This window comes from Belonocnema kinseyi, chromosome 6 (genome assembly GCF_010883055.1).
Source record: "Belonocnema kinseyi isolate 2016_QV_RU_SX_M_011 chromosome 6, B_treatae_v1, whole genome shotgun sequence".
NCBI classification, from domain to species: Eukaryota; Metazoa; Arthropoda; class Insecta; order Hymenoptera; family Cynipidae; genus Belonocnema; species Belonocnema kinseyi.
In genome coordinates, this window is record NC_046662.1 from 23,248,828 (window position 1) to 23,262,569 (window position 13,742).

General features: G+C 30.2%; 1 protein-coding gene and 1 pseudogene across 1 annotated transcript in view; one reads left to right on the forward strand and one right to left on the reverse strand.

The window, feature by feature from the left end:
• The window catches only part of LOC117175297, a 32,187-nt pseudogene extending 31,167 nt beyond the window's left edge, over positions 1-1,020 (reverse strand).
• A 4,876-nt stretch (positions 1,021-5,896) lies between these two features.
• The window catches only part of LOC117175298 (15-hydroxyprostaglandin dehydrogenase [NAD(+)]-like), a 22,415-nt gene continuing 14,569 nt past the window's right edge, over positions 5,897-13,742 (forward strand). The window contains exons 1-2 of the mRNA XM_033365006.1: positions 5,897-5,951; positions 6,180-6,436. Of these exons, the coding sequence (XP_033220897.1) occupies positions 5,897-5,951; positions 6,180-6,436 (312 nt within the window). The remainder of the gene's footprint in view (positions 5,952-6,179; positions 6,437-13,742) is intronic.

Below are 13,742 nucleotides of genomic sequence, written 5' to 3' on the forward strand. Positions count from 1 at the left end.
AGAAGGATCTCTTATATCACAAGGTAAAAACCAAGCTCTATCTCTTCCGTACGCATTGCATAATCTTTGAACTGCTTTTTCTCCTATATGATTATCCTTATCAGCAATTATAACATTCTATAATAATAAAAATTTAATCCTTGCATTATAAAGGTATAATTTTAATTATTTTTATACAAACTTTTTTTTATTTAATCTCATTTCGAATTATGAATGTAAATTTAATTTAGAATAAACTTTACAACTTTCAAAATAGATTTTCATGTTCTGCAATTAACTTTAAACAATTATTTTATAACGAAAAATTTTTATTTAGATAACAAAATTTGAATATTAACTCACTTTTGCACCTCTAGATAGTAATTCATTAGCAGCTGTATATCCATAACCACTTGAACCCCCAACAACTATAGCTACTTTACAAAGTGGATTAAGAATTGGTGACGGCAGAGTCGCACAATTTCCCGGTGTAATTATTTTAAATTCTTGCTCTTCGTCTTTCCCTTTTCCAAAAAACCATCCCCTCTTTTTATTTTTATTCTTTTTTTGATCAAATGTACTGCTTGTTCCAAAATTACAAAACGGAATTTTATTTGCGAGAGTCCTAGAAAAATGTCTTATTGGTCATTTTTATTTCGGGTTTTCTAACTTGCCTGTGACAACATTTCAACACTGAAATGTTTTTTATAATAATAATAATAATAATAATAATAATAACAAAAACAATAATAATAAGAAGAAAAAGGAGAATAATAATAATAAAAAATAATTATAATAGAGCTCACTGTGGGTTTTTCTTTTTAATAGAAAGGTTAGTCCAATTGGAGGTTAGTCTTGAAATTTGATTCAGAATCATCTTATAACCAGAGTTTAAATTTACATTATTAAGTTTTCGATCAGGTCCATAACTGCCTTCAAATTTTGGGAATAAATTAGATGACAAATTAATCTTAAATAAATCGAAAATTTTCCTAAACACTAAAGTGAAATTTAGATAAGGTAATATGAAATGAAATTTTGAAACATTTTGAAAGGTTCTTGTGCAAAAGGCTTCTTTTGTTTTCTCATGTTCAATATTTGTGGACCAGAATTTTCGAAAACGAATGCTTCAAAATTCAGAAGAAAGAAAATTGTGTGAATTCTAATGAAAAGCATTCGAAATTAAATAATTTAAAACTTACAAATTTTGAATTTTAACAAATTTGAATTTAGAAACGATTGAAATTTGACAATTTGAAACTGAAAACTAAATTGAGTATTTCAAAGTAAAAGCTTCTAAAATTCTAGAAATCTAAATTTTTATTAAATTAGCAAAAATTACGATTTAACAAAAAACTTCATTACACACATTTTTTCAAATAAAAAAATAGACATACCTTTATTTTAACCATTAAAAATGGAAAAAAATTTCAATAATTAATTTTCCAAATTTTATTATTCTAAAAACATTTGAGATAGAGAGCAATTTTAAAATGAAAATATTCGAAAATGTAACTTTGGAAATACTCATTGTTCGATAGCAACATTGTTACTTTTTTTAGTTAGTTTGAAATGCCGAACTATCCGGAACATTTTTAAAATTTTTAAAGTTCAACATTTAATTCCTGGTTCCAAAATCTACTTATTTTCAAGGCTTGAATTTGGAAAATAATTTTCTTAATTTTTCATTGTTTTGAATTTATTCTTGAGGTACTTATTTCAAAATTGTTTAAATACAAATACTTGAAACTGCAAAGTGCGTAACTATCAAGTCTTTCATTTCGATACTCTACTATTTCAAAGAATTTAAGAAACCAGAAAGTTTTTTGGGTCTAAAATTGAAACTAAACTATTCCGAATATTTAAAGGTTAAGTTATTAAATGTAAAGCTGACTAAAATTGTATTGGTTCAATTTTGAAAAGAATCATTGACAATTTTAAAATTGTTCATTTCTGAACGATTGATTAAAGTTCGGTTTTTTTATTAGAATGATTCAATTTTAAAAGTTTACAATTGCAAATTTATCAATTTGAGACATTTATAATTAAAACGTTTAAAAGGAAAAATCATTTCATAATTTTTTTTTGAATTTCAAACGCGTGTGAAAGCCGGGCGGTTTTCGACAGTAGCTCTAATTCACATTTCTTCTACTGATGAAAATTTCTTCCCCATTTTAAAACAAATTAAGGAACGATTTCTTTCAAATCTATTTTCAAGTTATTAAATGAAAGACTTATTTTTTATAAATTAAAAAATTGAAGAAAATTTGTTACTAAATGATTTAGGCACTTTCCAGTGCACAGAATTTATTATTTAACCTAAAATAAACATAATTTATTGATGCATACAATTCTTAGTCTCAGATTTATAATTCAAAATCGAAAAATAACAAATCTTTACAAATTAATATTTCTTCTAGAATATAATAAATTTATTTTAAACATGTTCTTTTTGAAGCTTATTGTACAGAATGCATACATCGAGCATCTTCAGAAAATTAAAAAAATTTAATATTTTTCCACTTTTTCTAAATGTGGAAGCATACCAGACAAAGATTGGGTAATAAAAGAATTTAATAAAAATGTACAATTTCTATTATATGCTTTTTTGCTGAAAATTCATATTTTTCGTTTAAAATTTAATTATGCGTTCATAAATTATTCTGTTTTTATTGAAAATTCAACCAATTGAACTAATTTGTTAAAAAGTAATTCAAAGTTAACTTTTTTCTTGAAAATTGGTCTTTTTGGTTAAAAATTATTTTTTATCTGAAACTATATTATTTCATGTTTAGTTGGATATATAATATGATAAAAATTTGTCTCTTAAGTTCTAAAATTATTCTTGTTTTTTGATAATTAATCTTTATGGTTGAAAATTCATCTCCTAGTAGAAAAGGCATTTTTTCTTGGTTAAGAATGTAACTTCTTGGTTTAAAATTCAACTTTTTCATTAACAGCCACTGTTAATGATTAAATTCAATATTTTTATTTGCAAGATTATACTATTGGTTGCAAATATATCTTTTTAGGTGGACAATTGAACTACTTGGACGAAGTTGCCTTTTTTAGTCGAAAATTTTAACTTTTTTATTAAAATTTCCTCCTTTTAAAGAAAAATTTATATTTCATGAATTTCAACTGTTTTTCGTTAAATAAAAAATTTGTGTTGTTGTAAAATTCGAATATTTGATAGAAAATGCATTTTTTTAGGTGAATAATTCAACTACTTTGATAAAGTCGCCTTTTTTGGTGGAAATGTCTTTGTGGCTTGAAAACTTAACTACTTAGTTAAAAGTTGAGGTATTTTCTTGAAAATTTGTCTTTTTGTTTAAAAATTAGCTTTAGAAAGAAAATTTAAACACATAAACTTAAAAAAGTCTGATTTCTGTTGATTTTATTTCTGCTGTTTGTTTCCTTTTTTAATTAAGAATAATGCTCTTTTACCGATTTCGAGAGAATTTTAAGCTATCCTATTTTGCGGGGGTTTCTAAAACATTACGGTTGTCAACTAGGGTGAAAAATATCCTGAAATAGGTAATGTAGTTTGTGGACGATCCGTTAATAGTGTGGAGTATTTCCAATAAGTTGGGAATTTTTTCAAAAAAATTATAGTAAAGATTCCCCAATAATTGTTTGACCTATTTCCCACACGTTAGATATTTTTGTGTCTTCCATGAAATTTGAGTTTTAACTAACGCCCCCATGACCCGGGACCCTTGCATTAATTGTGTGCAAGAACTTTTTTTATCGAAAAATATTAACTCAAGATGGAAATATTCTGCACTCAAGCGTTCATCATCTGAATGATGCCAAGTCAAAGCTTTAACGTACATATAAATACAAAATCTAAATTTGTCATGTCATGATAATCAAAAAATTAAAAAGTCATAGTCCAAATTTAAAAGAAATGAGAAAAAAACTTTTAAGATATCGCTGTTCTGACTTAAATCATACAAAGACGGATTCAAAAAAAAACAAGTCATGGAAGCAGATTTTAAAAAAAGTTCATGTTTATCCGCATGATCTTATCAGAGCATATATTCATATTGAGGTTCTATTTTTGTTTATTTCTTCACAAAAAAGAAAAACAAGTTGTTTGGACTTTTGAAGCGTACCATTTCCAAGAGAATACTCAGATTCATTCCCAAATACCCAGAATGAATAGAGAAACTATCCAGTACAATTCTTCAGTACCGCAGGATAAATGAAAAAATGTATTTAATTTGTTATAAACAAATAAGTGGATGAAAATAGTTTCTTATGGTTTTACGGTGTATGGTGCCTTTATTCTCACTGAATTTTCTCAATTAATTAACAACAATAATTTTTGTGTCATATCCGTGAGGATTTATGAATAAACAATCATTATTATAAACAAATAAAGAAAACAATTTTTGGCTTCACCTATTGGGAACGAAAAGAATAGTCATTTTCCATTGAATTAGATCTATAAAGCTCGTGAATGATACTCAGTTATCATTTCTGCTCATATGATAACAATTCGTAATTGTTCAAATTATCTTAGTTAACAATTGCATTATTCGGCTATTTTTCGTCACACAAACTCTGTTCTTTGGATTATTTAATTTGCAATGACTGATCTTCGAATAACGTCAGGGGATTTCAATCAATAATAACAACTGCCACTGTTATAAACAATTTAATGAATAATTACTCATCTTTTCTATTCGTCATGGAATGAGTAGATTCTCCTTCCAGAATCAACCGCAGATCACTAATTGATGACGCCCATTCATTATTTTCGATCATCCGATAACAATTGTTAATTATTTAATCAAACGTAAAAAACAAATACACTCCGGAAGTCAAAAATAAATATTTCAAGAGATGCAGAAAGAATAATACAAGGAAGACAAGTCGCATCGACACTAACACAGATTTGTTGCATTATCTCCTATTCTCTTCTGATCTATATTTATCAAGTCATTTATCAAGTGAGTTCGTCAAGCCAGAAAGACCACTGCATCCAGAAGCGAAAGTTTTACTTATGAAACAGACGTAAAGTCTGATGTGCGTATCGAATTAATATTAATATTATTCTCATGAAATTGTTCATGCCGATAACAATTGGCTTTAAAAAATTGGTCATTCACAGTTAATCCAGTTCTAAAAATGAAGTGAGAATATCGAAAAATGGCCAAACTGTGTATTTGCTTATTACATTTGTTTAAATAATCAACAATCCAAAAGATGAGTAATTTTTCATGAAATTATTTACAACAATAGCAGTTATTATTATTCATACAAATACCCTAACGTTATTCGAAGATCAGTCATTGAAAATTAAATACATCCAAAGAACAGATCGTTTGAACAATTGCGAAACCATTTTCATCCACTTATTTTTTTATAACGAATTGAATACATTTTTTAATTTATCCTAGTATACTGGAAAATTGTACTGGATAGTGTTTCTACTCATTCTGGGTATTTGGGAATGAATCTGAGTATTCTCTTGGAAATGGTACTTTGCAAAAGTAAAAAATTTATTTTTTATTTTTGTAAAAAAATATAAAAATAGAGCCTCAATTTGAATATTTGTTCTGATAGGATCATGCGTATTTTCATCAGCTTTAATTTTTTTAAATGGTTTTAATCAGATGAAAACTGTAGTCAGAAAATCAATTTGTCCAAAGTCATGATTTTCGTCCCACTGTGCGCTGTACAGGAATGCGGAATCTTTCGTAACGTTGATGATAATTGTTAGAACTTAAAGTAAACAAAAGTTTATACGATACATGTTTTCAAGACTAAAAAATGAACAAAGTAAAAAAAGATTCTGAAATACTATTATTTGAATTTTTTTCCACATCTCCAGTTTATCAGATAAATATTTGTTAGTCAGTTTGTTGTTCAGAAAATTCTGGATTGCTTAGTTTTCTCAACATAAAAAATGAATCTCGCTAACCTCCTGTTCTTATGCTTAGCTACTTTCCTTACTTTTTTGGGTGAGTATAACAATAAAATATCTTATAATACCATATCTATTATTTTAAATATACTGCTAATTGTATTGACCTTTCACCAAACGACAAACATTTTTCGCCATAGAGTACCATCCAAGTTAGAAAACACACAAAATAATTACAGGATACTAAACTATATAATGCCTGTTCCTTTATAATTCATTGTTTCTAAATATATTTTAACTCAGCCATTTTCATGTCGTTTTACAGAGTTAGGATATTCCATACTTCCTCAACCTGAATCACCTGAGAGACCCATAAGACGCGCCGGCAGACGCGGCAGAAGCGCCAGACGCGCCAGACCTGGCACAAATCCAATTATTGCACTGGATCCGAGTGGGGTCTTTCCTGCAGGTCTTTTAACAAAAAACCTTACTGGTGATTTTGTCCGCTTGGAACTACCTTACGCTAGAATTGAAAATCATTATACTCGTTTCTTCGTTGCAATAGTTGACCAGCATTATTGGGTGCGTGGAATATATCGTATACCACACTTACGGATTATGATAAATGCACTTAACATATCCGATATGTACATAATGAACGAACATGATATTGCAATTAATCCAATAGATTATTATTTAGAACCGCACGAGCGTCATGGATACTTTCATCAGCATTTTTGACAAAGATGTCAAAATTACAATTCATTTGATACTTGTATAGATTTTAATATCTGTTGTTAATGCACTAAATAAAAAACTTTTCATTAACTGACTTTATCGTGTATTCATTTTTTCCATGTTTTGATATTCAAATAATTAATTAATGGTACAAGAATTTTTTATTTTATAGAAGAAATATGTGACGACTAATTTATGTTTTTAATTCCAATTAAAATTGTGAACAATGCGATTTCAAGGCTAAACACAGCAATTGATGTATGCATCATTAATTTAACAAAACTATATTATTCTTAGTTTGCTATATTGCATAATATAACTTTATAACATTCTGTAACGAATATTTTTAAATGTTAAATTTACATTACGAGCAGATGACAAGGAGTTGGAGGGGGGGGGGGTTAGGCCAGAAACGTCACCTCCTTTCGAGAACGTGAAAACAAATAATATTGTTAACTCCATAAACAATAGATAACGTTTAAGATTGTATTTATGGAGTAAAATTAGCCAATTTAATCTTGAGATTGGATTCTGGTTCCAGGGCCCTTAAATAACTTTTTCACTCAAATTTATTTGATATTTATTTTCTCTAGATTTAATTATTTAATTTATTTAATTGAAAATTCCACTATTGTTGAAAACTAAATTTTTCATATGGAAAATCAAGTTATTCGGTCAAAAGTTGAGATAATTTGTCAAAAATACATTTTTTTCATGAATATTCATCATTTTAGTTGAAAACGTATTTATTTGAATACCAGCCTAACTATTTTGTTCAAAATATTTTTTTCCTCGTAAAAATCTAATATTTTGTTAATGAAATTGTCACTATTCCATTTTTTGGTTAAAAAAATATATATTTTTTAATTAAAAATTCACGTAATTGATTAAAAAATCCTTTTTTTGGTACACGGAAACAAAATTCTTGAGGCGAACGCGTGAATCGAGAATATATTAAACTCAAAGAAAGTGTACGCTTGGATTAGGTGAAACGTTTAGTTAGAAGAGTTAAACATTTAGTTAGTTTATGTAAATTGATCTCGTAAATCAGTAATTTGGACAAAATCGTTAAATTGGAAAGTTTATTATTTTCGACAAATTATGTATAATTTGTTATGACCCCAAAGTTGAGAACCACTCTCAACTAATTTGCCAAGAATAATTCCCCGTCTGTGTTTACAAAATATAAACCCAGACTGGGAAAACCTTCCGGGTTAAATTGCTTTAGAGTGGCAATAAGACGACCTTGCTTTCTATCCATGAGTCAATGGAAGAAAGAGAGCCATAAAGACACACCTGGCGCATCTGCGACGGAAGGTTTCCCCATCACGCGCCAGGCCGTGAGCATGACTTACGCCGCGTCATCTCTCTCTCTCTTTTCTCTCTCTCTCTCTCTCTCTCTCTCTCTCTCTCTCTCTCTCTCTTCCTTCTTGTTGGGAAAGCAACCAGCGGTCGCCAACGCAACGTGAATAATACATATAACAAAATTCCCTGTTAAATTAAATTCTCGATTTAAATTTTTATTTATAAATATTTTTGCTAAACCCCTTTCTTTATTAATAATACCCGGGGTTAGGGGACACAGGAAGACTATAAATTCTGTTTCGTTATAATATTTTGTATTAAAATTTTATAGTTTCGTTCCTACTTTAATTACGGTTAATTATATAATAGTCGTATTTTTATCCTGCGATATCGGTTATCTTAATTTTAGGTTTTCTTATATAAATGTATCTTTTTATTATTTTTAAATTTAGATTTTCTATTTTTAATTTTCACCTTTTGTGATTTACCTCTTATTGTACTTGTAAGTCTTATCTTTTAATCCTATATTTTTCGCTAGGCATTTCTTTTTATATTTTGTCTCAATTTTACATGGTATTTTATTTCATAATTTTCGTTTTACCTTATACGAAATGCTCGAAACTACGCGCAATGCGCCATGTTGTCGCTAGTCCGAGCTCGGGCTGCGCGCTCACAATTTTGAGTAGTAGGGATGGACAGATCAGCCGACGCGCCCCTCCATCAGCGACGCGAGTGGCCAAGAGGACCGCGCCAATCGCCGGCCGGCCGTCGGACATAAAAGCGGATGCGTGCAAGCAAAGGCACGCACTTCTATTCGGGCTTCCAGTTGGGTAACCTCAGTCCCCTGGTCGCTTTTTGTATCTAGTACCAGCTTTTTGAGAATAAAGTGCTTTCGAATTCAAAAACAATTCCAGGTCGTTTTCCTTTCTCTCTTGAGAAACTATCCTTGCTCCTACACTCCATCCTCCTTCCCTCTCTCTCTGCCTTTCTCTCTCTCTCTCTCTCTTTCTCTAGGGTCGGTAAGCTCCTTGCAGCCCCGCCCGCACTCTTTCACTTTCTCTAGGGCCGGTAAGCTTTCTCGCAGCCCCGCTCGCAATCTTTACTCCTCTCTGTCTTTCTCTAGGGTCGGTACTCTACGAAGCTCCGGCACCTCGTACCCCTTCTCCCCGCAAGCTCTTCCGCCAAGCCGATAGCAATGATGAAGACGTCACCATCCTACACGAGAACGAGCTTCTGCGCTCGCCTCCAGCACCGGCGAAGCGACCTTGCCCGGAAGCCTAGACGCGGCCTACAAGTGTAGGCCTAATCCTTGCCGCCACACGCTCACGAGCAGTCTGCCACCCGCCTGGCCACCCACGATCTCCTCTCCACAATTCTCTCTACTTTAGATCAAGTCGGGACAACCATCTACACCCCCGGCTTATATCAAATTGTATTATCTTCAGATTAGAAAAAAATTTAGTTTTTATAGAAATATATTAACTTACAGTAGCCAATCTTTCATCTGGTATCGCGAAAATGAATTTCCCTGAAATCCGTGTAATGCATTTGGAGGTCAAGTTTGTTGTTTTTATCGCGTTTCTTGATATTTCAATATAGTTATCGCTTACAATCGAAACAAATGTAAATTATTATTGCTGCATCATAAACTCCATTTAATATTAACATTCGCGCACATTTTAACTGGTAAAAAGCGTTTAATCGTCCAAAGTAAATCTCAACTGTCACTGCTCCCGATTAGACCGTCGCCATTTTATTTCGCTGCTCCCACAATGCACCGGCGTTCTTCCGATAATTGCTTCAGACACCTATTCTTAATATCCCTATTATAGCTATACTTATTAGGGGTTTGACAATACGATATCCCTGGTATATGGAAAATGATCAAGGATATTCATTTTCGCTGAGCCAGGGCTCTTTCTAAATTCCTTCGTTCGTTTTCAGCTAAATTTTTAGCTGTAATTAGGAATAATATCCCTGTCACAGCTAAATTTTTTTTACCGTGTAGACAATTAATTTTTTTTGGTTCACAATTATACTATTTAGTTAAAAATGTATTTGTTTGTTTAAAAATCTGTCTTTTAATATACGATTAATTATTTTAGTTAAATATCTAACTATTTGATTGAAAATTAACCCGCTTTAGTTGATGATTGGAGTAGTTTTCTGAAAATTTGTCTTTTCTGGTTAAATCCGACATTCAGAAGTTTGGGAAATATTTTTAATTAACTAAAGAACGTTTATTATAGTATGATTATAATTTTTTGTAATGTAATAAATATTTAGGAAAATACACGCCACAGCGATTCAAAGAAAAATTATTTTTGAATCGTAACACGTATAGTAGCCTCATTAGTGTCTTTTCAGTCAATCATTTTATAAAAAAAAAACGTTTTGTTTATTTCCTTAATGTTTGAAAAACTCTTCTTTAAATGTGTATACATATATTATTATCCACTTTTATATTACCCTCCTTGTAAGTTATTTAATTAACTTTTTATTCTCATTTGTATGGCCATTTTTTCGTAACTATCTTGGAAATGAAAATATTTTTTTGGTATTCTTCTCCTAATGAAACCGTAATCATAATTAGCATTCGTTAATTGTACTACTAATACTGTCCAGTTTCATACGGTTTTTTTTCTTAAAGAACCTTACGTAAAGTAGAAACAGGGGGTAGACAAGAAACGTCGCTTCGTTTGGAGAACGTGAAAATATAATAATACTGTTATCACCGTAAACAATAGATAACGCGTATAATTGTATTGAGAGACAAATTGACATGTTCGCGTTTGAATAGAAAAAAATTTTGACAACAAAACTATTAAAACTAGCCAATCGTTCCCTCTAAATACAAATTTGACTCACAACAAGAATAGGGCCTAATTACCTAGAAAATATGTCATGCGTGTCCTCATGGATTAAAATTGAGCGTATGGATCCTATAACGTACTTAGCGTTCGGACTTGCTCTCCCAGTACGCTGTGCCTCGCGGGAACGCGGAAAAATTTCTGAAAATTACCAACTTCGGAAATTCACTCCACAAAAATACGACTATATGCGGCTCGACGGGCCGCCCAACTTTTATGAAGAAATTTTTTCAATCAAATTGATAGTTTTTTTACTAAAAATTAAAAACCGGAAATTTTCATTGCACCAAAATCAATGACTTTTTAAACTAAACTCGCAAAAACTCGGCTTCTGTTTGACGAAATGATCTCGTTTTTTTCCAAATAGAAAAACCTATTCTAATGCCAATTATGTTTTGAAAGTCGATTTATTTTTTATATTTGCAACATAAATATTATTGCAAATCATTACTGTCAGTTATCGTTTCCTCAGACTTTGTCGGAGAAAAGTCTGCAAGGAAGTTTCGCGGACCGACAACTTCCAGTGGCAAAGTGGTTCCTTGATGTTTATGGGATTTTTAATTTTTTATCACTGAGCAACAATAAATATACAAATAAAATTAAAAATTGACCATTTCAGCTTTGTGAATTTTCACCTTAATAAAATACAGAAAAAGACTTTCCATCAGCTGGAAGTATTGAAGGCCAACATTTCTCTTCAAAATGAGCTATAGAATACGAATAAAGTATTATTTTCAAAATGTCAACACCATAAGTCTGTTTTATAGGGTCCTGAAAAAACTCCATAACTGAAAAAATGAGTTTTGCTATTTTTTGGTGGTAATTAGTATTTTTTTACGTTTTTTTAATGCAAATTGTTGCTAATATATGAAATATTACTTCAAACTCATAATTCGATCCTTACAAAAGTTGTTCAAACAATTTATCATTGTTTTCAAAAATTTTCTCTTTGAATAGAGCTGGAAAGTTGCTTTTTTTTCAAAAATTTTACATTTTTAGCCAATTTTTAATTAGAGTGAGGTGCATAATTAATTAATGTCGAAAAATTAACTTTGTAAATGTAATGAATAAACCTGACAAAAGAATCATACTTAAAACAATCTCTTTCTTTTCTGTGCATATTTATTTCTGAAATAAAATGGATATTTGAAATATATGCTTCAAATTTTTTACATGGATCCCAGGGATTATCCGGAGCAGAAGGGGAGGGGGCTGATAATGAAATATGTGCAATAGCAAAATTTTCTATTACGCTTTGTAAAAAACTGCTTATTATATTTCAAAAAAAAAACTTTCACAATTCATTTACAGAACTAGTCCTCCCACCTACTTCTATATTATATTCCATTCTATGTTTCTGTCTCTTTTGTATGATAGCTAGTTTGTTTGAATTAATTTTTTTATTTATTAGAAAAAAACAAAGAAATGTATTTAAAACATTACAATACTATTTAAAAAATGATTCTTTTTGCGGTTTTCCTATTATTTTGTTTGTAACTACAAAATCTAAGCATTACTCTATAAAAAGATTGTTATAAATAATAAACCATTCTCTAAATAAGAATGTTTCTTAACTTCCATGAACTATTACATTACTTAGTAAATGTGGACAAAAATGTATGAGTTCAGAAAAAGCCGCATCTTTCTAGCATTATTGAAATTGTATATTATTGACAATGATAATAAATTGTTTAAACAATTATTTGTGTTAACAACCATTAAGAGAAAAATTCTGAAAACAATGATAAATTGTTTAAACATATCTCGTAAGCATCTTATTATGAATATGAAGTTGTATTCCAAATATTGACAAATATTTGCATTAAAAAAGAACGAAAAAAAATCGTAATTAGCACCCAAAAATAGCAAAACTCATTTTTTCAGTTATATAGTATCTTTAGGACCATAGAAAACAGATTTATTGTGGTGGAATGTTCAAAATAATACTTTATTCGTATTACATAGCTCATTATGAAGAGAAATGTTAACTTGCCCATCCTTTGTATCGTCCACTCGCTCACACTAGTCAGCGTTCCGGCGGCGTCCCCTGCAAAATCCTGTGGTGTCGCGTCGTGAGCTCGTAATACACTTGCTGTAATTATGGAACTAAAAATCAAATCGAATTGCGATGTTCCAAAATGTTGGCCAATATTGGCGGAAAATTCGTTCGCTTGAAGTTTGTCGTAGCTCAGACTTCCTCACTCACTTTTTTAATGTGAAAGTCTAAAAACGTGGTTCTTCATTCGGATTAAAAAAAATCATATATTAACTTTTGACCCTTTTTGGACACTGTAAAAACATGGGTTTTCAATTAAAAAAGTTAGTTTTTATTTATTTACTGGAAAATTTGCAGCCCGAGAGAAAAACTGTAAATGGAGACTCAGGTTCATTTTTCAAGAGCCAGCTAACTATATTTTTGGTTTTTTCAAATTTCGAATTTCACTTTTGATACCTGACGTCACAGCCTAGACAATACTTTTACTCGTTCTCGAGCGCCTGTCGCCTTCTTGTCCAGAACTCCTCAATTGTCTATTGGTGGGAAATATGGCCAAAAAACGTGCTCTAGTTTTATCAAGAGTGTTTTATTGAATAAAAATTTTTTCATATTGTTCATCTTCACTTCTTATTTTTTATTAAATTAAATATTTTATTTTTGTTTACGGCAATAGACAGTGGTTCCTAAGTCTGCCTTTTCACGAAAATGAGCTGATGCAGAATTTGCGGACTGTTGGCTCGAAAAATCAACAATATGGTAAGAAATTTAACAATTTGGTTGAAAAATTAACTATTTGGTCAAAAATTGAACTAATTTGTTACAATTACAGTTTTTTTTTTGGAAATTCATCATATCAGTTGAAAACATATTTATTTGATTGTAAATTTAATTGTTTTTTATTCGTTTTTTTGTCTTAGTGAACAAATTAATTCTTTCTAACTGAAGATGTGACAATTTTATTCTTTGGTTGAAATTCTTT